The sequence below is a fragment of the Condylura cristata genome, unplaced genomic scaffold (genome assembly GCF_000260355.1).
Source record: "Condylura cristata isolate star-nosed mole 26May11 unplaced genomic scaffold, ConCri1.0 scaffold00001, whole genome shotgun sequence".
NCBI classification, from domain to species: Eukaryota; Metazoa; Chordata; class Mammalia; order Eulipotyphla; family Talpidae; genus Condylura; species Condylura cristata.
In genome coordinates this window covers 75,673,569-75,698,166 of record NW_004567102.1, presented here as the reverse complement: position 1 = coordinate 75,698,166, position 24,598 = coordinate 75,673,569, and the positions used below count along the sequence as shown (strand labels likewise).

The 24,598-nt window shown below is 38.3% G+C and overlaps 1 protein-coding gene across 4 annotated transcripts in view; it reads right to left on the bottom strand.

Moving 5' to 3' along the window:
- Positions 1-24,598, bottom strand: part of PHACTR2 (phosphatase and actin regulator 2) — a 175,810-nt gene that overhangs the window by 110,282 nt on the left and 40,930 nt on the right. The window contains exon 1 of one of the 4 annotated variants that reach the window (XM_004673908.2): positions 6,388-6,631. The exons of 2 other annotated variants lie outside the window; for them this stretch is intronic. In XM_004673908.2, coding sequence (XP_004673965.1) covers positions 6,388-6,433 — 46 coding nt within the window. In that variant the 5' untranslated portion in view covers positions 6,434-6,631. Of the gene's footprint in view, positions 1-6,387; positions 6,632-24,598 lie in introns of those variants that run through there. One more of the 4 variants, XM_012722194.1, reaches the window with a different exon arrangement.

Genomic DNA, 24,598 nt, shown 5'->3' with positions numbered 1-24,598 from the left:
TACGAATGAAAACTGGCATGAAAGAAAAGTTGTTCAAGATGGATTATAACTGGGAAGAGGCTGGGTGCTCTGGGAAGAAACAAGGCAATTTTTTTTTTTTAAGATTTATTTATGCACAAGGAACTAGGGTACAGGCCAGAGGTGCAGGGGCAGCGAGAGGCTTCACCAGGGACAGAGTGGGGGGCAGAACAGGCAGATCCATGAAGTACATTGCTGAGGAGAGCAGCAGGCAGGTCAGGAGAGGTGGGCCTCGCCCTGGGGATCACCTCAGGGGAAGGCGGGGTATGAACTCAAGCTGAAATGCCTTTTGCTTCTTAGTGCGGTGCTTTAACCCGCTGTGCCACCAGGGAGGGCCCACAAGACACATTTTTATTGCAAACCGCTTTCTAAAGTTCTACTTCTGTCCCTGTGCATGTTACTCCTTAAGGAAAATAAACTATCCATATTTGCCTTTAGGATTTTTCTTAACCAGCTTGACAAGGAAATGGTTAAATATGCTAACCAAGAAAAACATAAGGCTCTGACAAAAACGTGGAAATACAAAAAAAATAGGTAAAATAGGTCCTACCATTAGCTAGGTGTGGACCCATGTACTTTATTCACTTGTTTCTTTGTCTCCTAAATATGAGGAGAGTGCCTTTGTCTGCCCTTTCAAGGCAAGGTCTGAAGTGAAGGAATCTTAAGAGTTGATCTGTAGCAGAATGGGGGTGAAATGGAACTGAACACTGGAACAGTTACTAGTTCGGATGCCATCCTTCAGACAATGCCAGAGTAACATGCAATTACTAAAGTAAAAATGATTAAAAAGAATACATATCCCTTACTCATATATTCTTTAAGTGGTTGGGCTGTTCATTAATCCCATTTGTTGAATCATTCATATCTTCAACACTTATTTATTGTATTCAGTCTCCTATGCCTTGTACTTGTCAAAGGAAGTTTCAGTTTTTCTAAGAGACCAGGACTAAGGGTCTGAAGTTACTCTACTTGTGGCATACCTGTTTAACCTGCACTTAGAAATACGTAATGGAGCACTCCTCAATGAAATGCTAACAAACCAAACCCAGTAACATTTAGAAAGGATTATTCACCATATACTACTTAGATTGGCTTTATCCAAGAATGCAAGGTTGGTTTAACATCTGAAAACCAATGATTGCAATTGCCATATTAACAGAATAAAGGACAAAAACCACAAGATCTTCTGAATAGAAGCAAAAACGTAAAGGGGGAGGAGCTCTGTTAAAACCCAACACCCTGGGGCATCCCTGGTAGCCTAGGGATTTAGTCTTAGCACAATCACTGCAATATGTTCCATTCCTGGCCAGGGAACTGACCCACATATGGTGCAGCAGACACTTCTGGTCTCACCCGTTGCTCCTCGTAACAGTGTATTTCAGTAGATCTGCCTTTCTGCTCCCCATTCTTTCTATGATGAATCCTCTCACACCCCCCTCAACACTTCTGGCCTGCACCCCAGTTCTTCCATGCAAAAATAAATGAATAAAAATCTTTAAAAAAAAAAAAAGAGACAACCCAACACCCTTTCATGACAAAGACTCACAAACAATACTGTTTTCTTTTCTCTTGGATCAGGACTAAGATAATAAAGTTTACTCTTGCTACTTCTTTTTAACTTTGTACTATATAAGTAAGGGAATTGGACAAGAAAAATAAGTAAAAGACATTCAGATTGAAAAAGAAAAGTAAAATTATCTCTATCCTTGTGTACAGTATGATCTTACAAATAAAAACCTTAAAGAGTCCATTTAAAAAACAACTAGGACTAAGAAATGAGTGCAGCAAGGTTGCAGGGCACAATATCAATATACAAAAATCAATTTTTGTATGTCCATACACTAACAAAGGACACTCTGGAAACAAACTAGAGTAAGATAAGAATTTAATCTATAATAGCATCAAAAATAATAAAATTCTGGCCCTCCCCTGGTGGTCAAACAGATTAAAGCACAGCACTATGAAGTTGGTCACGCTGCTTCGGCATGAGTTCGATCCCCAGCCAGGGAGCTGACCCACAGGGCGCAGCAGACCTCTCCTGACCTGCCCACTGTTCCCCTCAGCAGTGTATTTCGTCAATCTGCCTGTGCTGCTCCCCGCTCAGTCTCTGGTGAATCCTCTCACCGCCCCTACACCTCTGGTGTGTACCCCAGTTCTGTAAGCATAAATAAGTAAATCTTTGAAAAAATAATAAATCCCTTAGAAATAAATTTAGCAAAGAGAGAATAAGATACGCACTGAAAACTAGAAAACACCAAAATATCTAAAACTGAAAGATAACCATGTTTATGGATTGAAAGATTTCATTTTGTTCTAATGGGAATACTACACGAATTGATCTACAAATTCAAAACAATCCCCATCTAAACCCCAGATGGGATTTTTTTCTTCAGAAATTGATATAGTGGTTTCATAAGGAAATGCAAAATAGCCAAAAGAACCTAGGGAAAGGAGAACAAAGTGGGAAGACTCACACTTTGCTGTTTCAAAGCTCACAACAAAAGTACCGTATTGGAGACAGTGTGATACTGACAATATAAACATACATATCAATGGAATAGAACTGAAAGTCTAGAAATAGATACTTACACATATGGTCAATTATTTTTTGACAAGGGTACCAAAACAATTCAACAGGGAATGAACCATCTTTTCAACAAGTGATAAACAGCAATTGGATAGATGCAAAAGAATAAAATTGGAGTTGTACATCATAGTACCCATAAAGTTAACTTAAAATGTATCTTTGGCCTAACTATATAGGAACTAAAATGCCAACATTCTTAGAAGAAAACATAGGTGTAAATCTTCTTGACACTGATTATGCAATAGCTTCTTAGATATGACACCAAAGATGCAAACAAGAGAGAGTAAATAGTTGCAAATCATATACTAGAGAGGGCCTAATATATGTTATCTAAAGAATTCTTATAATTTAATGGCAGGCAATCAAATTACCCAATTAAAATTGGCAAAGGATCTGAACAGACATTTCACCAAAGAAGTTACACAAGTGGCCAATAAGTACATGAAAAGATGCTCAGAGTCATGAAAAATTAGGCAAATCAAATCCATAATGAGATACAACTTCACATTCACTACGAAAGCTAAATCAAAAAGGTAACACCAAGTATTGCAGGGTCATGGAGAAACTGGAACATTCATGGGCTGCTGGAGTGAACATAAAATAGCATTGCTGCAGGAGCATAAAGGATGGGTGGGGGTGGGGGGAAATAATAAACAACTCATACCAGAGACATTTTACCAGGGTGGAGTGGGGAATGGGATCCAAAATGGGGAAGGGAGGGTAGTGTACCCGACTATTGTGAAAGCACACGGGTGAACTGGTGATGGGAAGTCCATAGGGGTTGCAGCTGAGATGGAAAAAGGCACAACATGATGTAAAATTAAACTGTTATAATAAAATTTTAAAAATGGCATTGCTGCTTTGGAGTACTATTTGGCAGTTTTTAAAAACAAAATATAACGTAAATATGGTGTTACCATATAACCCAGTCACTCCACTCTTAACTATATGTCCAAGAATTCACCTAAAACTTGTACATGAAGTTCAAAGCAGCATTAAAAAGTAGAAATAATCCATGTCTATCAACTGATGAATTGATAAATGAAATATCATAGATTCATACAACAGAAAATTAGTTTTCAATAGAAACAACTGAAGTATTGTTACATGCCACAACATGGGCAACCTTTGAAAACATTATGCAAAGTGAATGATGTCAATCATAAAAGGATGCATGCCCTATGATTCTATTCATATGAATTGTTCAGGATAAACAAATCTGACGAGAGAAGATTAGTGGTTAATTAGAACTGTGGGTGGGAGTTGAGAAGAGGGATAGATGGTTGCACAACACTGAAAATACTAAAAGACCATGAAGTGCACATTATCAATGAGTGAATTTTATAATATATAATATATATACCTGTTTTTAAAAATAGAAATAATGGGTCAAAGTTCATTTTTCCCCCTAGAAATATTAATGGTCTTCCCACAACCCAATGCACAGATTTAGTCCTAAACGCAAAGACTGAAAGGAATATTAAATCAATGAATGAGAAGCAAGCTAACGTGGACTATAGTCATCTACAAAAGACAAAATTAAGTAACATGTGTGAAATGTTGGGACTCTAGGGCCTCGCTGGCTTTTATTCAAGCAGACTATCCCCATTAAGCATTTAAGATAATAATGTAAAGCAGTTACTCTAGACTTAAGTCAATTAGAATATCGGTAAGATTGAACTGAACAGTATCCGTAAGATTGAACTGAACAAGGGTCTTCACACCATTTGCAAAGCCAGCATTTAACAGCTAACAGAGTGTGAACAAGATACTCGCAAGAATAGAGGGTTTTACATTCTCCAATTCAGTGATGAACACCACGATGTATATAAAACTTAGATATGACAACCAAAAGTTGTTTTTTTTTATTTAATATATGACAGCAAATTTTCGGAGAAATTGAGTAATCATAATAGATATAGAGAACCTAACTGGATATCATGGAAACTTGCTTCCCTCATAAAATAACAAGACTTCACAATCACCGTCAACCCCTATGGAATAAAACAAAACCCCAAAATTCTCTATTCAAGATGTCCGTGTTGGTCGCATTGGTACATACAAACTTTCTAGCAACTAGCGAGGACCTGCAACTTACCACCTTTCCATGAGTTTTTTCTCTGAAATATCTTTTATGGCTAAGCAAATCTTTTTATTTGAATTATTTTTTACTAATAAACTGCACAATCTCTCAAGATGATAAGTCATTTTTAAAAGGAATTAGAGCAATCTGAGTATTTTATACTGTACCATGTAAAAGCTAGGACAGTTTTGTTTTAGGATTCTACTGTTTTTAGTCTTTATTTACATAATATTCCTTGATTTTTGTACAGCTGAAACAATTCTCAAATGTATAAAATATTTTGCCACAATATTTTATGACAGGTGAACTAAATTCAGGGCAGTATTTGCTATACATCTGTATTAGCGAACTGATTTAATTCTATACTTCACCAGTGCAAAATTTAAAAATCTAACTTTTCCTTGACATGATAGCAAAAAAAGTCACAAAACTTTAAATTAAGGCAAAGAAAACTATATCTTATTTGCAGACAAATTCGTTTACTAAACTTAAGATCAGAATCAGCCCCTCCAGAAACCTCCACAAGTTATCAACATAAAGCTTTGATGTCAGTAACAGTAAGGGAAGGTGTGATGTTTTGGGATTCTCATTTTTCACTTTTGCTGAGTTTGTTCTCCTGTGGCATTAACATAAGCCCAACAAAACTTCTGATATTTCGGGGAGTGAAATTCTGAAATATAAACAAACCCATATGGGGGGACGCTGGAATGATAGGAAGCTATCTAGTTAGAGACATCCTGGAGCTGATTCAAAAACCTTCATCTGTGCCCTGTCATTTCCTTTCAGTAAGATCCTGTTGATGTTTATACAATTTCTAAATTGTATCAACTATCTCAAGGAATAACGTAAATGGCCCCTTTGAGGTTTTTTTGTTAATTGTTGATGGAAAAAAAATCAAACTAGTACCTTTAATTTTTTTTTCTTTATCCAATCACAAGTAACGCCATCAAAAAGTTGTTTATTCCTATCCTAATGGAGAAATGCCAAACCTACCTTCCTTCTCCCCACCCCCCCCTTCTTTTTTGTTTAAGAAACTTTCAAAAGAGGGCACTGAAACTCAGAAACGTTACACATGTTTCATACAACAAACTTTTGCCCTCAATAACTGAGTTCATGAAATGTTTCCCCTAAATTTATAGCTGATGTGTCTAACATAAACAAAACAATGATCGTTTGAAACAATTACGCGTTTTCAAAAGTTAGTTATTAAGCCTTCTTACTCTTCTGCCAGAGTAAAAGAAGGCATTCGGCATTTCTTTTACCCGAAAAACAAACCATAAATCAGTTGACAAGCTTGAAAGAATTCCATTCTAGTCTGTTCGAAAGCCAGGGTAAATACAGAAAAGCTTTTGGCACGTTTATCATGCTAAGTTTCGCGTTTTAAAAACACACTCACTAATACGCAAATGGCGTTTCTCGTAAATTTCAAAAAGTAATTCAGATAAACACCCCACCAGGCATCTCGCACAGAAAATGGAGCCTGTGCCTTTAAGGTAAAATCGGCAAGATCCCAAAAAGACATTCCACTTTTCCACGACAAAGAGTTTGGGGGAGCGCTACCTCTCGGATTTCTCGGAGGGACTTGGCGGGCTCTGGCAGAGCCGGACTCGTCGGGGAGCCCTGGACCGTCCCAGCGGCCCCGACCGAGCACGCCCAGCGCCCTCGCAGCGGGAGCGCATCGCCTGCGCCCCGAACTCACCGCTGCTGGGCTGCGGGGACAGCGTGGAGACCGAGGTCTGGCCCATGTCTAGGGTCGCAGGGCCAGGTCTGGCGATCACGCGGCTCTTTTGGTCCTTCGATCATGGGTCCGCTCGCAGACAGATTTCCAAGCGTTCATTTCCCGGTCTGTCGGGAGGCGCCCGCCGGGTCCCCTCACCTTCTCCCCCGCGCGGGTCTCCCAACCCGGCCGGCCGTAGCCGGCGAGGCGGATCTGGCCCGGCGGATGCCTGTCATTCCTCTATGCAGATTAGCTGGGGTCAGGGGTCACGGGGGAAGCGGGAGGGGGGAAGATGATAGGGAGGGGAGGAGGGGAAAAAATAGGGGGGAGGTGTGAAGAAGTGGGGAGAGAAGGGGCCTGGCTGGTCCAGTGGTCCCCCCAACCCCCCGCGAGGGGCTGTGTTACCCGCACCCCCAGAGGAGTAGAGAGTTCAGGAGACTCCTGTGTAACTTGAAAGGTTCAATGTCAAAAGATCCTTTCAGGGGCTGGAAGAAAAGGAATTAAAGTACTTAGTCATGCTACTTAATTGATGAAAATGTGTTTCTTTCAAGTTAGTTCCTTCCTCACACCGCAGTTTGCAGTATTGCAGCACTGTTTGATGAGTGTTGCATGTGTGTATTTCCCTTAAGATAACTTTCTTTTAACAAATACAGTTTTAAAAAACAGCATGGATGTCTGCCCTCAGGCCAGACACATGGCCTAAGTCAAGTCTCTCACATGGCAGAAGCATCAGGATGAATACAGACCACAGGCCCAAGGTCAGGTGTCTAAAACACACAAAAGCTAAAAACAACTGTAATTTAATTTTAAAATAACATTCCGTAAAAGTTTAATAAAATCCTGCTATAAGGTCCTATCATTACATCTTCCTAAAACTTTGAATACAACCTACCTTTGACAACAGGGTCAGGTCAGCCTGGGGCCACTCCCAAGGCTTTATCTCTAGCCCTGGGTTACCTTTCACTTCTTCATCCAACTGGGAATCTCACCTGACTGAACTGTGGATGTGAAGCTATAAATTATACTTGGATTTCCACTTGGGGTGGGGAGTGCTAGAATCCCTTTCCTGTGCAGAGATCAACTGTACAAATAAATACTTTTGGTATTTACAAATGACTAATAAGATGAATAACTTAGGTTATCCTTGCCATTCAACTCTAAACCATTAAAAACTATAGAATATAATTCACAAAATTATAATCTGAGTTGGCTCATTTGTAAACATGAAAATCTTTTTTTCTAAGATCAATTCTTTGGAACAATATTGCTTGTCTGGTTGAGTTCACTAAATCACCCTATTTGTTTCACACCCAAAATGGCCCATCTTCTATTGTGAGGGAGGTTTTTTTCCCTAGAGGAGTATGATCAATTTCCTAGAAGAGTGAATTTACCTAATTCACTCTTAAGAAACCCTGTTTTTTAAACATAAAATAGAGAATTAACCAAGATGTGACTTCTAATTAGCACAATTAAATTAACCCTAACTAAATTTCCTTATGAGGTGCAAAGTTTTCGGGAACACATCCAAACTGGGGCACTTAGTAGTAAACAATTATAACAGCTCTTCCATTTCTTTGCTTTAAGTTGCCCTAAAAATAAGAAGAAAAAACATCAACCTGAATGGACAGGAGGGAACTTCTCACTCTTGTGTCCATTGAGAGAACCTAATTGTTAGGCAAGGTCACTGGTTAGAGGGAATATACAGTAAATATGCACATTAAAATATGTGAATGCAATTTTTTTTAATTAACCAAAGTTAAAATTTCAGCTATTTTTGCTATCATTTGCTTCCCTTGAGAAACAATATGTTGCTTTTTATTTCTTCCAGAAATTCTTATTTCCAACATCAAAGGGGTACGCTATAGTTCTAGGCTTTCAGGATTTGCTTAATCCATCAATATTTACCTTATTCAAAATCTTTCATGATTTGCTGGTTAATATAATCTTAGCCTCATCTGGGATCCTTGCAATCCCTGATCAGGTTACACAGTTTTCTCTGAAACTTTTCCAGTTCCATTACATTATCCTTGAAGCATGTCAACCAAAACTGCAGGAAGAGTACACTAAGATTTCTTTGTAAGGTAGGACAGTTAGTCTACATTTTGTTTCCAGTGCTTCTGATGAAGGTTGGCCTTGAAGAGGCCCTTTTATCAAAGCTAGCAAATTATAATAAAAAACAGAGAAAAGTCTACAGAAATTTCTAAATTGTGTTCCTAGGTCAAAACATAAAGGTTAGAATTTATCATCTAATAAGGGTAAATTGAGACAAATTGCCTTATTAGAATCCATCTGTTATTATTTAGCCATTCTCAGTGAGTAAGAGTTCTGGGTGTTAATCCCTGGGGTTTATAGTTGAACTGTGGAAACATTTAGTGTCATCTGAAAAATATGGACATTTCTCTGTATAATACCTCTTTCCAGGAAATTTATAAAAATGCTAAACAAGATTAGTGCCAACATCAAACTCCAAGGAAGCCATTTATTTAAAATTCTTCAGCACTTTCCTATTGGCCCTGTTCTTTGTTCTATATTTCTAAACCAATCTCCTATCCAGTAATATCCTGGTAAATGCTTAACAACTGGTTTTGGCTGGGGGTGTGGGACAAGACTGATTTGTAATTTGTAGTGTTTGCTGGTTTCCATAATGTAAATATTCCTACAATTTGCCGATTCAACAAGCAGTCAACTGGCTTGCAAAATTTATGTCAACTGGTTTGCAAAGTTCCTGGAAATTTAACAACTGGCCTGTGTGAGCTGCCTTCAGCAAACCACTACTTTCATCAAATCATTCCATGACTGAATTCAAGGAATAGTCTATGCTTCATCTTCCTAAAAATTATAGGAACAATGGCATCTACTGATTTTTCCATCATACAGTCTAAATAAGTTTCGACCCTTGAAAAAGCTTCTGTGATTTATTCATTTACATCCATGAAGAAATTCAATTTAGAGGATTAGTTAGACAGAAATTCCCCTTCCTGACACTGATTTGCCTTTCAACAGAGTAGTTGTATTTATTAGAATTTTCAAGCATTTTCCCCTATTACACAGATTTCACTGGACTGTCTGCTATAAGCATTACTGAACCTACTTATGAACCACCCAAAGTTAACACTTGTACTCCAAATGGAAAGAAATCACTAGATCTATTAAATAAAAAGAGAATCAGACATGCCCCTAAACTTTAGCAATCTATTTGTGAAAAATTTATTTCCTACTAGGTTGTCGTCCAAATTGGAGGTGTAAAATTTGGTGGCTAGGCAAGTGGTTTATGATGACTACATTTAGTCACCTCTAACTACTAAATCCTTCAACTTGGGGCCCACCAGCATTTTCTAGGGGGCCACACTAAGCTTAGAGTGGGAAGAAGATCTCACTCTTCCTGAAACATAGGACTAATGTCGTGGATACACATCCTGGATATCTGCTTTGGCTAGAGGCTACCACTTGAGATCAGGCAATGGAGGAGAGACAAGGGATAGGCCGCTGCCTAGGAGAAGAAACCACCAATGAGCACAGGTAGATAGAAGATACTTTTCATCAGGGCTATTTTTCTGGACTTGACCATGAAGATCCAGTTAATGACTAGCGTGCTCCTGAGTAGTGGAAATTGTACCCCTAGAGAACTCTTCACTAGCAGCAAGAAAATGAAGCTTAGTAATCAAAATGTAGTGATTTTCAAATAGAATTTTTCCAGTGTATTAGTTTGCTTTCTAGACACAGTGATTAGTAGAAACAACAGAAATTCACAGAATGTTAAAGCACCCTTTCAGCCAATTATTTCTACCTACCATCATTTGTTAAATTTGTTAAAAAGCAGAAAATTGTCTTTTCTTCTTTCCTATGGGCTAGAGGGCAGTTTTTAAAGCTAGAAGACTTTTCATACAAGAAGTTCTAATAATCAGTTGAAAGAATATCAAACCCAGAAGCTAAAAACTGATGCAAATTTTTAAGAGTATTACAGTAGTTTATCACTAGAATATTTGCTAGTTAAAAACAAAAACAAAAACAAAACAAAACAAAAATAACTTAGTATTACTTCCAAGCTTGGCTAAAGCTCATGAGAGGCAGCTTAACTTGGAAAAGTACAACTACTTAAAAGCAAATGGAAGTCTTACTGTGTTTTATAATTTCTATGTAAAGTCTGTACATACAACTGGAACTTCTACAGCAATCGCAACTAAACTCTTCCTACGCTTTTTATTTTGACAATTCTGAGGTATTAGTGTTAACATGATAATATACATAGACAAAGGAGAATTTTGGTTAAGAAAAGAATTACAACTTGGGACATTCTAGTGATATTAAGCATCAGTGGAAGAGAAAACTCGCATTCCATAAGTATGAGAACAGGAAACAAACCTGTAAGACGAGCTATTCTTTCCTATTGTTCTCATATTTTTATATGATTTATTTCCTGAGTTTTCCTTCTACTGCTTGCTCAAGCTAAAAGGATTAACAAAATACCTTGCTCAACCTAGCCCTGAATCTCTGTAGAGGGCGTGGTCTGTCTCACGTGTGCTTACTTAGTGATTGAGCCAGACAGTTGGAAGATTTACTCTGGAAAATAAAGACCTCAAGGGCCAGTGCTGGAATTTCCTTTCTCAAAAACTATCCCCCACCCCAGGAGAAAAACTGTGTCATTTTATGTGCATCATCCAAGTGAAGAATGAAATCAATCCTATGTGTCACCAAGGGAAAAAATTAATCCATACCTAGACACATCCAAGTGAAATTGAGTAACAAGAATAAAGAAGAAAATTAAAAAGTAGTAGGTACAAAAGTCAGATGCCCTTTGAGAGATCACAATAAATTCAAGAAGACAACAGAATTTTCTTGGCGTTAAGGTGAAAAACTCAATTTTTTGGAATCCCATGCCCAGATAAACAATCATTCACAAAACTGAGCAATGTCTCAGTAAAAGTGGTAGCTCACTAAAGGAACTTATACAGAACATTCCATTGAGGGGAAAAAAAAAATGAAACTGATTAAGGGTAGAATGAAAGAAACAACAGTGAGCACAGAAATGGAACAATGAAGGAGAAAATAATCAATTATTTGATGTGTAAACGGAGATGTATTTTTAAATAGAATGAATTTTTACCGTAAGATAAAATCCTGATTTTGATCAGAAGGAAGGCAAGCAAACTAAGTATTGTTTCTTGTTAGTAACTTTGTCTAGAATAATAAGGAATATAGTATACTAATCATCCGAGTCATTTAATAAATAGAAATCCAGACAGGTTTATTAATTCAAATTGCAAAAAATGTGAAAGGAATATTCTTATATAATGAGAATAAAAGTTTGGAAGGAGGAGAAGAACATATCTTGGATAGTCAATTTTAGGAGATACATACAAAACAAAAGAACATATCTTGGATAGTCAATTTTAGGAGATACAAACAAAACAAAAGCTGAAAACAAATGTATGAAAAATATATACTAAGTAAATACTTAATGAAGGAAAATTGATATATCCATATTGATATTAAAACAAATAAGGATGTCCATTCTCACAACAATTTTTCAGCATATTTGAAATTCTATACAAACAATTAGATGAGAAACGAAAATGAAAGATCTCCAAATTGGAAGGAATAAGTAAAACTATCACCATTTGCATTACATATACATAGAAAATCCCATGGACTACAGAAAAAAATTATTAGATAAAATAAAGTGATGGGTTACAAAATTAACACATAAAAATGTGTTGTATTTCTCTATGTATGTAACAAATTAGCAGATGTCAGGAAACAATCCCATCCCAATTGCATAAAAAATAATTAAGTAAACAAGAATAAATGAAATCAAGGAGATGAAAGAGCAGTACACTAATAACTGTAAGACACTACTGAGAGAAACAGAAGATACAAAAAAATGGAAAGATACCCTGTGTTCATGGGTTGGAAGAATTAACATCATCAAAATACCTTTTTATCTAGAGTATAAATTCAGTGCAATCCCTATCAAAATTCCAACAGCATTCTATACAAAGATGAGGGGAAAAAATCATAAAGTTTATTGGACACTACAAAATATCTTGGAAAGAAAGAGAGAAAATGATTAAAAATTAAAAATGGGAGTTATCACACATCCTTATTCCAAGTTATACTATAAAGCAACAGTAGTCAAAATAGCATGGCTTGGAATAAAATACATACAGGTCAGTGGAACAAAATTAACACTCCAGAAATAAACTCACATGTGTAAGTAACTATTACAAATGAGCCAAGAGCATTCAATAGAGAAAGAAATATCTCTTTGTAAATGATGTTGTGAAAATGCTATAACCACATACAAAAGAATAAAACTAGACCAATATCTAACACAATACACATAAAATATTTAAAATACAGTAAAGACTTGAAAATAAAATCTGCATCATAAGATACATATAAGAAAACATATGCAATAAAGTCCTTGATGCTGGCTTCAGAAATGTCTCTCGGGATTCAATTCTTAAAAGCAAGGGAAACATAAGGAAAAGTTAACAAATGGGACTAGATCAAACTAAAAAGCTTCTTATAGCAAAAGAACTTATCATCAAAATGAAAATGCATCATACTGAATGAGAAGATCTTTGAAATCATACATCTGACAAAGAGTTAATTCCAAAACATACTAAGAACTCAACAAGAAAACATCAAACACCCCAACCCAATTAAAAATGGGCAGAGGATCTGAATAGACACTTCTCCAAAGAATACATACAGATGGCCAGCAGACACAGGAAAAGTGGTGAATCATCTGTCTGTATTAGGATATGCAAATCAAATCAACAAGATTGCCTTATACCTGAAAGAATGCCTATTATGGAGAAGACAAGTGTTAAAGAAGATGTGGAGAAATGCCACATCCTACACTTAGGTCAACTGTACACTATTGATGGGAATATAAATTGGTGTAGCCAGTATAAACAATAGCAACGAGATAACTCAAAAAACTAAAATTAGAAATTATACGCAATCTAGTTATCTGGTTTCTGGGTATTTTCCCAAGGAACTCAAAAACACTAACTGGAAGAGACCTATGTATTCACTGCAGCATTATTCACAATTGCCAAGAGTTGGAAACAACTAAAATGCCCATTGGCCAACAACCAAGGATTTGATAAAGAAGATGTAGTACATACACACAATGAAATATTGCTTAGCTATTTAAAAAGATGTAATTTGGTCATTTGCAACAACATGGATGGACTAAAAGGATATCATGATTAGTTAAATTAGCAAGATGAAGACAAACTGACATATGGAAGATAAAGAAATAAAAAATAATGAACAAACAAAACAAAACAAACTCTTAAGATTATGAGAACAAAGCAGTGGTGACCAGAAAGGAAGGGGGAGGGAGCAAATTTGGTACAAGAGTCAAGCATATAGTAAAGAATGGAAAATAAGCTTTCAGTGCTACACATGATGTAGTTAGAAATACAGATGTTGATTTCTAACAGTATATACTGAAAACCTATATGATTTTAATATTATGAACCAATATTACTTCATTAAAAACTTTATTGTAAAAATATTACAGATAAATTAAAATTGAAGTCTGAATAATAAGCAGTATTAAAGAGATCTATTAAAACTTATAAGGGCCATCCCTGGTGGTGCAACAGACTAGGGCTCATCACTGCAAACCAGCCGTAGCCACTTTAGCACGAGTTCAATCCCTGGCCCCGGAGGTGACCCATATGGCGCGGCAGACCTCTCCCTTCTCACCCGTTGCTTCCCTCAGCAGTGGACCTCATTGCTATGCCTATTCTGCTCCCCACTCTGTCTCTGGTGAATCCTCTCACCACCCCTACACCTCAGACCTGTACCCCAGCTCTGTATGTATAAATAAATAAATCTTAAAGAAAATAGATAAATATATAGAACTTATAAGAACAATGTGATAAGGAGATAGATGTACAAATTATCCACTACTATGCCCATACTATAAAAACTTGAAAATATATGAAGCAGCTATACTTTCTAACAAATTGTAACAAAAAATCAATACATCCACAATAATACAGCAATTTTAAGAAGCCATCAAAAATAATGAGATTGTGTCCTCCCTGGTGGTGTAACAGGTTAAAGCACAGCACTATGAAGATGTTGCAGCCACTGCAGTACAAGTTCAATCACCAGCCGAAGAGGTGACCCACATGGCGCAGCAGCCCTCTCCTGTCTTGCCCACTGCTCCCTCAGCAGTATATTTCAGTCAATCTGCCTGTTCTGCTCCCCACTGTGTCGCTGGTGAATCCTCTGACTCCTGTAATTGACCTGTACCCCAGTTCTGTCTGTATAAATAACTAAATAAATCTAAAAACAACAATAACATAAAAAGTAATGAGATAAAGCACACTAAACATTGTTAAGGTTATGGTTTAGAACATCCTAATTGATAATTTTAATATAATAGATATATGTGGAGACTATTCAAGAAATAGTAGCTAGACACTGAATACATGCTGGCACACAAGAGAAATACCAATGATTTTTATTTTATTTATTTTATTTTTTTAAAAGATTTATTTATTTGTGCATACAGAACTGGGGTACAGGCCAGAGAGGTTTCACCAGAGACAGAGCGGGGAGCAGAACAGGCAGATCCACGAAGTACACTGCTGAGGGGAGCAGTGGGCGGGTCAGGAGAGGTCTGCCGCCCATGTGGTCACCTCCGGGGCAGGCGGGGATCGAACTCATGCTGCAGTGGCTTCAGCTTCCCAGTGCTGTGCTTTAACCCGATGCGCCACCAGGGAGGGCCATACCAATGATTTTTAAAGAATTTATATATAATCCACAACCTCTGGCCATAATGTAATTAAATTGAAAATCAGTTAAGGGGCCTCCTTGGTGGTGCAGGGGTTAAGTATCAGCACCATCAAGCCACCACTAGCCACTGCAGCATGAGCTGGATGGCCCCTACCCTCTGCCAGGGAGCTGCAGCAGGATTTTCCTGTCCCCTGCTGCTCCCTTCACACTGTATTTCAGTAGATCACCCATTCTGCTTCCCACTCTGTCTCTGGTGAATCCTCTCACCACCACCACCACCCTCTCCTCCCTGCACCTCTGGCCTACACTCAGGTCTAATATGAATAAATGACTACAATAGTCTTTTTAAAAAGATAGAGAATCAGTTAAAAACAAAAACTTTCCCAAATAACTTTTTAAAATTTATTTATTTGTTTATTTATGCATGCAAGAACTAGGGTTAGGCAAGAGGTGTGGGGTTGCCGGGTGGTGAGAAGATTCATCAGAGACAGAGTGGGGAGCAGAACACATGGATCTACTGAGATACACTGCTGAGGGGAATAGCGGGTGAGACAGGAGAGGTCTGCTGTGCCATGTGGGTCAGCTCCCTGGTGAGGGGTTGAACTCAGGCCATAGCAGTCATAGCATTGAGAATTAACCCCTATGCCACCAGTGAGACCCACCCAAGCAGTTTTGAAAAATAAAACACTCCCAAGTAACACAAGCAAATCAAACTATAACTTAAATATATTTAGGCTGAAACAACAGTAAAGTACTGCAGAACATGTGAAATGATGCTATTGTGGTGTTTAGAGATATACTTAAAAGCCGTAAGTGCATTTTTATTTTTAAAAGAAGTGAATGAATTACTCAGGAAGAGATAATAAAATCACAGATAAATTTGTTAAATATTAAACTGATGAATCAAAAAGGAACAGCAAGACAGGAAATACAAATAAGGGTATAAATGAAATAAGAACTGAAAATTAAGGGTGGCTACACACAGCTTTGGTAGGTACATTTAGTACCTTATCCATTCACAGGAAAGCAAGCATTGACGCCATAAGTTAAGAGACTGATGCACATGCTTGTGTGTTAAGAATGTAGGTGAAGACAATTCAAGATGAAAAACAGAAATACCTGGTAGTTATGAGAACTCAAATACCACTGCTTGGAACGTGAATTTAAAACTATTATTCTTCAGGGAAAAATACAGATGCATTTTTAGCATTATTGAAACCATGTCTATTATTAAATAGTTCAGCAGTCTAGAAAAATAAATGAAAAACTCCCATCCACTTTTTATTTCCTTTAGAATTAAATACATTTCTGCATTAGTTTTCATGTCTAGTACAACAGTTTCTTTAAAACTTCAAATGACATCTTAAGGAATCACAAACAAAATAAGTAGTTTAGTTAACGGGTTCAACTTCAACTATTCTTTACTTTTATGCTTCTAGCATTTTAAAAAATGAGTAGGGAGGAAATGTTAATATGAGTCCTAAAACGTATTATTTTTTTTTATTAGATCTTAAATCTCTGCTGTCCCTGGTGCAACAGGTTAGGACACAGTTCTGGAAGCTAGCCGTAGCCGCTTCAGTGCAAGTTCCATAGCCTGCCCCAGAGGTGACCACATGGTGCGGCAGACCTCTCCTGACCCACCCGCTGCTCCCCTCAGCAGTGCACTTGTCAGTCAGCCTGTTCTGCTCCCCACTATGTCTCTGGTGAACCCTCTCGCCGCCCTGCACCTCTGGCCTGTACCCCAGTTCTGTATGCAAAAATATAAATCTTTAAAAAATAATAACTTAAATCTCAACCTAATAAATGCCTACAAGTAAAACCGCCCTCTAATATAAAATGAATTTCAGTAACTGCAAATTAATTCTCAATAGAGAAAGTTGACACAACCTGCAAACTTGTGAAGATGGGAGCTGAGAAGCCAGGCAAAGCAGCTTGCAGGTTTTCTGACTTTATCTTTCATCAAAACAAGATTTATTCAAGGAGAAATCACATAACCACACAATTAAGAGGTCAAAGTACAAAATGGGCTGGGAATACTGTCATTTCTCAGTCTCCACCCCACTCTCCAAAGCACTGAAAGTCTTTTGCTGAAGGGTTAACGTTCTGCAACTGCTTTTAGCAGTTTAAGCAGGGATTTCAATTATAAGAACGCACAAGAGAAGTTTTACAAAGGAGACCCAATAAACCCAATGAGAAGCCATCTTAACCTGAAAGAAAGATTCAAAGAATATTGTTGCTCAATCTAGCTAGCTATTTATATATCTATGTATGTATGTGCCTATAGATTTATCTATCATCTATCAGTTTCCTTTGATAATGCTGTTGTTTTTACTCTGCTCTAAGTAGAGCATAGCAAATCCCAAAGATTTCACCATCTCTGTAGATTCCTGATTTCTTCTTTATAGGTGTATAGATGGTAATGTTTTGTGAACCAAGCCAGTGATTTGTTTCTGTGAGCCAGTATTGAATATACTTCTTAATAAAACTGTCAACATTAGTGTATATTTCCCTGATTTTAGGGTGACAATTTTTGTGTTTTGCTTTCAAGTTAAATGTAACCCTATTTCTTCTAGGGTATTTTCATGCCAAAGTACTACGAATACTTAGTTGGACTCAATTATTTATGACGATGTAAAAATATTTACTATCTTATCTGAAAACTGATATTGCCACCTGAGGAGTGAGACTTTCTTTTACAGCTTTATAACTCTACAGCTACTGATGTTTCATGATTAATTTTCTTCCCATCTTCTATCTGGGTTTAACTAAAGTCTTGTTTTTCAAACATCTCTCTCCATGTTTCCTTATATTACTAGCTAGAGGACTTTTCCTTCCACAAAGTTTTATTTTTTTGTATCTATATGTGTTATCTGACCCTCAAACTCTGGCCTCCAGTTCTCCTATATTTTATGTCCACAGAGACATTTTGGCTTAAATGGCAAATACCTGTGGAGCTGATCTATATCTTTCCAAAGCTACATTCCCAGTGGAATTTATCCTTGACTCTCTTCTCATCCTTATCCTGAATGTCACTGAAGGCTGTGTCTCATTGACTACGGTGAAATTGCACAGAGCCAGTGTGTGGGTGAATGTTCAGTAAGTATCTATCTTACATGGAATGGGTCACTCTGCTCTGGATCAAAGCACCATGTAGGTCTGTGGGCACCAGTGAAAACAGGAAAGGAAATTGAGGACGCAGTAAAAGTACCATGGTGTTTACTGTCAGGTCTAGCTATAAGCAATGTGTCAACATAATACCATTTACAGAGGAGTATTTATATTTGATTAATTGAACAAACAAGAAATCTAAATATTGCCATATATTAATATGCATCTGCTAAATATGTATGTTTCAATGTTCTCAGTTCAATTTCTCCTCTGACGGGACTAGTCTATGTTTTATTAAAAATTGATTTGGCTGGTGGCCCTCCCTGGTGGCACAGCACTGAGAAGCTGGAGCCACTTCCGCATGAGTTTGATTCCCGCCTGCTCCGGAGGTGACCACATGGCGTGGCAGACCTTTCCTGGCCCGCCCGCTGCTCCCCTCAGCACTGTACTTCATAGATCTGCCTGTTCTGCTCCCCACTCTGTCTCTGGTGAAGCCTCTCAGCGCCCCTGAGCCTCTGGCCTGTACCCCAGTTCTGTATGAACAAATAAATAAATCTTTAAAAAAAATTGATTTGGCTAAACAATGGCAGTGCTGCTCCTTAATTCACAAATCACTAAACTCAGGTTAACATACTGGAGGAGGTCTCTATTTAATTGCTTTTGCAGGAGCAACATTCATTGAACTGAGGTCATACATGTTCCTTAACATGGGTGGTGGACAAATGCCCCCTGTTATTCACACTATGATGGACGCCCCTTCCCTTGAGGGTGGACAGGATCCGTAGCTTCTTCTAAGCAGTAGTCTATGCAGGGATAGATGGTATCACATGGATGCGATCGTGTTGTACAAGGCAAGACAGTCTGTCTTGTAAGAGACATGGCCTCTCTTCCTGGCTTTGACGAAGCAAGTGCCATGGTATGAGCTGCCATGGGGAGCAAAGGATAGACGGTAACTCTGGCTGACAACCAGAAAAACATGGAGACCATCAGTCTAGCATTCTGCAAGAAATGGAGGCACACGCTTCCCTAAGCAAGCCTTGGATGAGACCACAGCCATTGTTGACACCTTGACTGCAGCGTTGTGAGATCCTGACACTCTAGGCAGAGACTCCCACTAAGCTGTACCTAATTCCTGACACAAAAGCTGGGAGACAGTATGTTTTCAACAACCAGGTCTACAGTAAAATAGTTCTGCAGCAATGGATAACTAATACAGGTGGGAATATAGGTTACTTAAAAGGAAGATCTGTTCAGTAAAAATGGAACACCAGAAGAAGTGGGATAAAGGAAAGGTTTAAATTGAATTGACAGAGAAATAGGGACAAGAGGAAGAGATCTTAGCTGCTGAGAAAGAAAGCCAGAGCCAGAAGAATAAACTGTAGACAATAGTTGAGGGGAAATGTAGTTTATATATCAAAGTCTGTGTCTTTATGAACTGTATCAAATTTCAACTGAACTTTTCACTCTACACAGCATATCTGAATTGCAGTGGCAACTCTTAGGAAATTATTCAAATCAGTGAGAGCCCAGAGTATGAATCAAGGCTCAAGGACTATGACCTGTGATTCATTCTTGACCCTCATACAAGTATCTGGACCCACGGCTGTACCTCTTAGACATCCAGCTGTGGATACCTTTCTATAGTATAATGGATGTTCCCCATTCTGTTTTTCTATCTTTCTATCCCTACACCAATAAAAAACATGAACAAAACCCCAACAGTGAATCTGCTCATATTATCATCTACCTACTTAGCTATCAATCAATCAGTCACCTATCTCCTGTATTCTATTACCTACCGGAAGGTAAGCTCCAGGAATAAAATGGCTTTTAAAATCTGTTTACCAACATCCCACTGCATTATGACAGCAATTAATAAAAATTTGCTGAATGAGTGGACCAGCTCCATCTTTCCCTGTCACCTCTTCAACTGCAAAGTGGGACTGACAACACAAATACCTGCTTGAGTCAGTGTAAGGATTAACTGATTTAATAAATGTGAAATGATGAGAACATAGCTTTGCATGTAGTCACTGAGGTTACAATGAAAGTACACTATTTAAATATATGAATTTGAAAGAACCTATAAGGCAAAAGAAGCTGTGGTCTGTAATTTCAAATACAGGAGACACTTCTGCTTAAAGAGGTTCAACTTCAGGCTAAATTTTAAATTTACACTGACGTTTAACCTGGACTTCAAGTCAAAAGGGGAGTTGGGACCCACATTGGCAGAATACAGACACCACGTGCTTCCCTCACCCCACAATCCCACACGGAAAGATGGACTCGTGTACACAGGAGCAAATTAGAAACTCAGAGGAATAGAGCATCACCAAAAATGGGTAAAAAGGCAGCACCCAGGCAGACAGGAGAGACAGAAAGAGTGTCTCACCAAACAAGAACTTCCATCTTGGGAGAAAGAGGTGCAAACAGGAAGAGCTCTTCAAGGCACGAAACCAAGTGTGTGTTTAAATTTTTTCCTTCCATTTGCATTTCCCGGAGTTGGGAATTTGTATTAGCATATGGGGTGAAATTCAAACCAGTTTTGTTTGCTTTCCATAGGGTGGCCAATTGTGCTCCCTTTCCCATTAACAGACTGTCCCTTATATAGTCGGTTCCTATTTTTGCTGTGTACGCTGTTAAGTTTTGTATTCATGTTCATTCCCTTTTTATACTATATATATGGTTACAGTGCTTCTATGGTAAATGTTAATAACTTTTGAACAACATTCCTTCTCCGTGTTCTTTAATTTCATAACGTTAAATATTCTTTCAACAAAGTTATGTTTTTCTATCCCAGACACATTGCAGTCATATTTGGAAATACATTTTATTTAAAGACAGTTGATTCTCATTATGCATGGTTGTTATGCCCCGTAAAGTCACTGTAAACACTGAATTAGTGAGTACTGGAACATGGTTCTCAGGGGAAGCTCAGGGTTCAGTTCTTGCAAACTAGTCAAAACATTTTCATCAACCAATCAAACTGTCATGGATGTTTCTATTCAAAGGTACCTTCTTTAATACATACTGCTGAGTCATTAGCATTGAACTCATAGTCAATGGCACTGCAACTCAAGTCTGAATGAAGCTCAGCTAACACACGCATTTTCTCATGAAAGCACATCATAGCCTTCCTGCACTTAGGAAAACTAGACGGCACTTCAGCAATATATTTGGGGGCAATTTGTAAGAGTGAAATGAATCACCACAAAATGCATGAAAATGTGAAACGCATGGCACAACGCAGACTGTGAAAAGGGCATGTTTATGGTATGAGAACTAACACGAGAGCTCGAGTCTCTGTGAGGGGCCTCAGCTGTGTATTGTGCAAACTAATTCTTTTTTTTTTTTTTTTTGGTTTTTGGATGCATCTGCAAGAACCAAGAAAGGTTGCAAGTATTGGGTTTACAGATACATTTTCATGAGTCGGTGGACCCATAAATATGAAAACTGTGAATAATGAAAGTCAAACCTTAATTTTTGGTGCATGCACTATTACAGTATCTTCTAAGAATTTATTTCTTCTTTTGCTCAGGTCTTGCTCCCTTGTACATAATGAAATTTCTTTAAAAAAAAAAAGAACTCTGAAACATGAACAAAAAGTACATCATATATGTACACACTCTGCAAACATCTCTTTTTCCTCACAAATTCTGTGACTTCCACACAACAAGTTGTAAATCTTTTCTAAGGAACACCTGGGAAAGCAGGTAAAGGTCAAGAGAGGAGGAGGAAGACTCCAGAGAAAACCTACAATTAACAATATGCTCTGTCTTCTCTCCCCATCTATTTTTTATGATTGTTTTATGATAACATTTTAATTGAGATATAAATTTTACAGCATATATTTTATAAATTTAAAGCATGTAATTGAAAGGCTGTAGGGCATTCACAGAATTGTGTGACTGTGGCTATAATCAAATTTAAATTATTTTCACCATCCCAACAAGAACACTCTGTATTCCTTAACATTGCTCCTACTTCCCCTCCCGGGCAACCACGAATGTACTTTCTCTCTTCAGCGATTTGCCTATTCTCGACAAACCAGAACTTATGCCCCTCTTTCACTTAGCATGTGTCATCCTTTATTTTCTTTGATATCCCATTGTATGTTTATACAATATCTTATTCACCTGTTCATTGACTATTTGGGTGGTTTCCATTATTATTCTATTATGAACAATGTTGCTCATGAAATTCATGTGTTTGGGTGAACACATCAGTCTGTAAATGCCCAGCAGTAGAATTTCTGGTTATATGGCAACTCTATAATTAATTAATTGTTTAAGGAATTTCCAGAGGGTTTTCCAAAATGCCTGTGCAATGTTACATTCTCACCAGCATTGTGCAGGGTTCCAATTTCTCTATGCCCTGGAAAACAGGAGTTAATCTCACTTTGATTATAGCCATCCCAGGGGAAATTAAGTAGCATCTCATTGTGATTTTTTAAAAAGATTTATTTATGTATACAAGAACTGGGGAGCAAGCCAGATGTACGGGGGGTTAGAAGATTCACCAGAGACACAGTGGAGAGCAGAACAGGCAGATCCATGAGGTACACTGCTGAGGGGAGCAGAGGGCGAGACAGGAGAGGTTTGCTTTGCCATGTAGGTCAGCTCCCTGGCTGGGGCTTGAACTCATGCTTGGGTGGCTGTGGACAGGTTCATAGTGCTGTACTTTAACCCGTTGGTCACCAGGGAGGGCCCTCATTGTGATTTTCATTTGCATTTTTCTGGCAGCCCATAATGTTAAGTATCTTTTCTCATGTTTATTGTCTACCTCTATAGCTTCTTTGGAGAAATACTTAATATCCATTTTGAATCGGAAACAATGTGATAGTTCTATGTGTAGAACTATCTAGAAAATCTTGATGCAAGTCCTTATCAGAGATATGATTTACAAAATTTTTCTACCATTCTCTGGTTGTGTTTTCATTTTTTTCATCAAGCACAAAGCTTTTAGTTTGATGGTGCCCAAATCAGCACTTTTCTTTGGTTTCTTAGACTTTTGATGTCACATTTCAAATTCGAGGCTTAAGTCAAGATCATGATTTATGTTGTTTTCTTCTAAGAGTGTTATAGGTCCAGCTCTCCCATTTAGGTCCTTGCTTATTTGGAGTTTTTTTTTTTTTTTTTTTTTACAGTATGAGGTAGATTCCTTACTTTATTTGTTTTCCTTTGTGCCATTTGCTGAAAAGACAATTCTTACCCTGTTGAATTGTCTTGGCAATTGATGTACCCTTGTTGAAAAATCGATTTTCCTAAATGAGAGGGCTTATTTCTAGACTCCCAATTCTCTTCCATTTATTCTGTATATAAACTACTCCTCCCCCCAAAATAAAATAGGCACATAGAAAGCTGCATTAATTCTCTTGGGCCATTAGTGAGTGATGTTCTTAAAGCACAATAATAAACAGCCTGCTGATTTTACCTTCACCGTCTGTTTCCAGTCTATTAAGGTAAAGGGTTTGGCAACAGCAGTGCAGAAGCATCCCCCAACATCATGCCAGGGGAGGACAGATGGGTCCAGAAAAAGCCCCATTACATGAGGGTAGACACATCAACACCTTTTGTGATGGCTTTACCAAAATCCAGAGTGAAGCCTCAGAGCAGCCAGCGTTTTCAGCTTCCTGGTGTGCCTTATCACTGACCTGGCCTGCCAGGGGTCAAGTTTCAGCACACAGCAATCACACCTTGCGCAACCAGTGCAGCAACACTGCTCTGGAACTCTACCAGTACAGCCACTTGGGGGCCAAGAGAGAGACCACTGCAGGGAACACCGGGAGCTTTGCCCAGCTGCAGGAGAAGGTCCATGGCTGTTCCTGAAGTGTGCTGTGTCTGTCTGGGCTCATGAATTACCCTCCTAGGGGTAGCTGCTAAAGTAGCTACATTTCATTGTGCTGTGAAACTGTATCTCACACACAGACACAAACACACACAGGAAGTGACTGGGGGGGGGGGTCCGCTCCCTTATTTCAGTGGCTGGGGTGAATGTCACTGTATCTGGTGAAGCTCCCCTGGATTCTGTTACCTCACGGGTCACTCAACCTTCCCCAGCAGGAATTAGCAGCACAGGTGGTTTCCAGAAACTTCGTTTTGTAATGAGCACTGAAAACCTAGCCAGCTCAGAGGAACCCTATCTGATGGGGAAACCAAACAAGGTATGTGTGCGCTCACACAAGTAATTCCCACTCCCCCCAGGGAAAGTACAGCCTCAGTCACACTGAAGAGATTTCCATTTGAGAAACACTTGCTCCAATGCCCTTTGGTTAAAGAAGCCGACAGACACAGGAGAAGCAGGCCCTTGAGTACCCGTA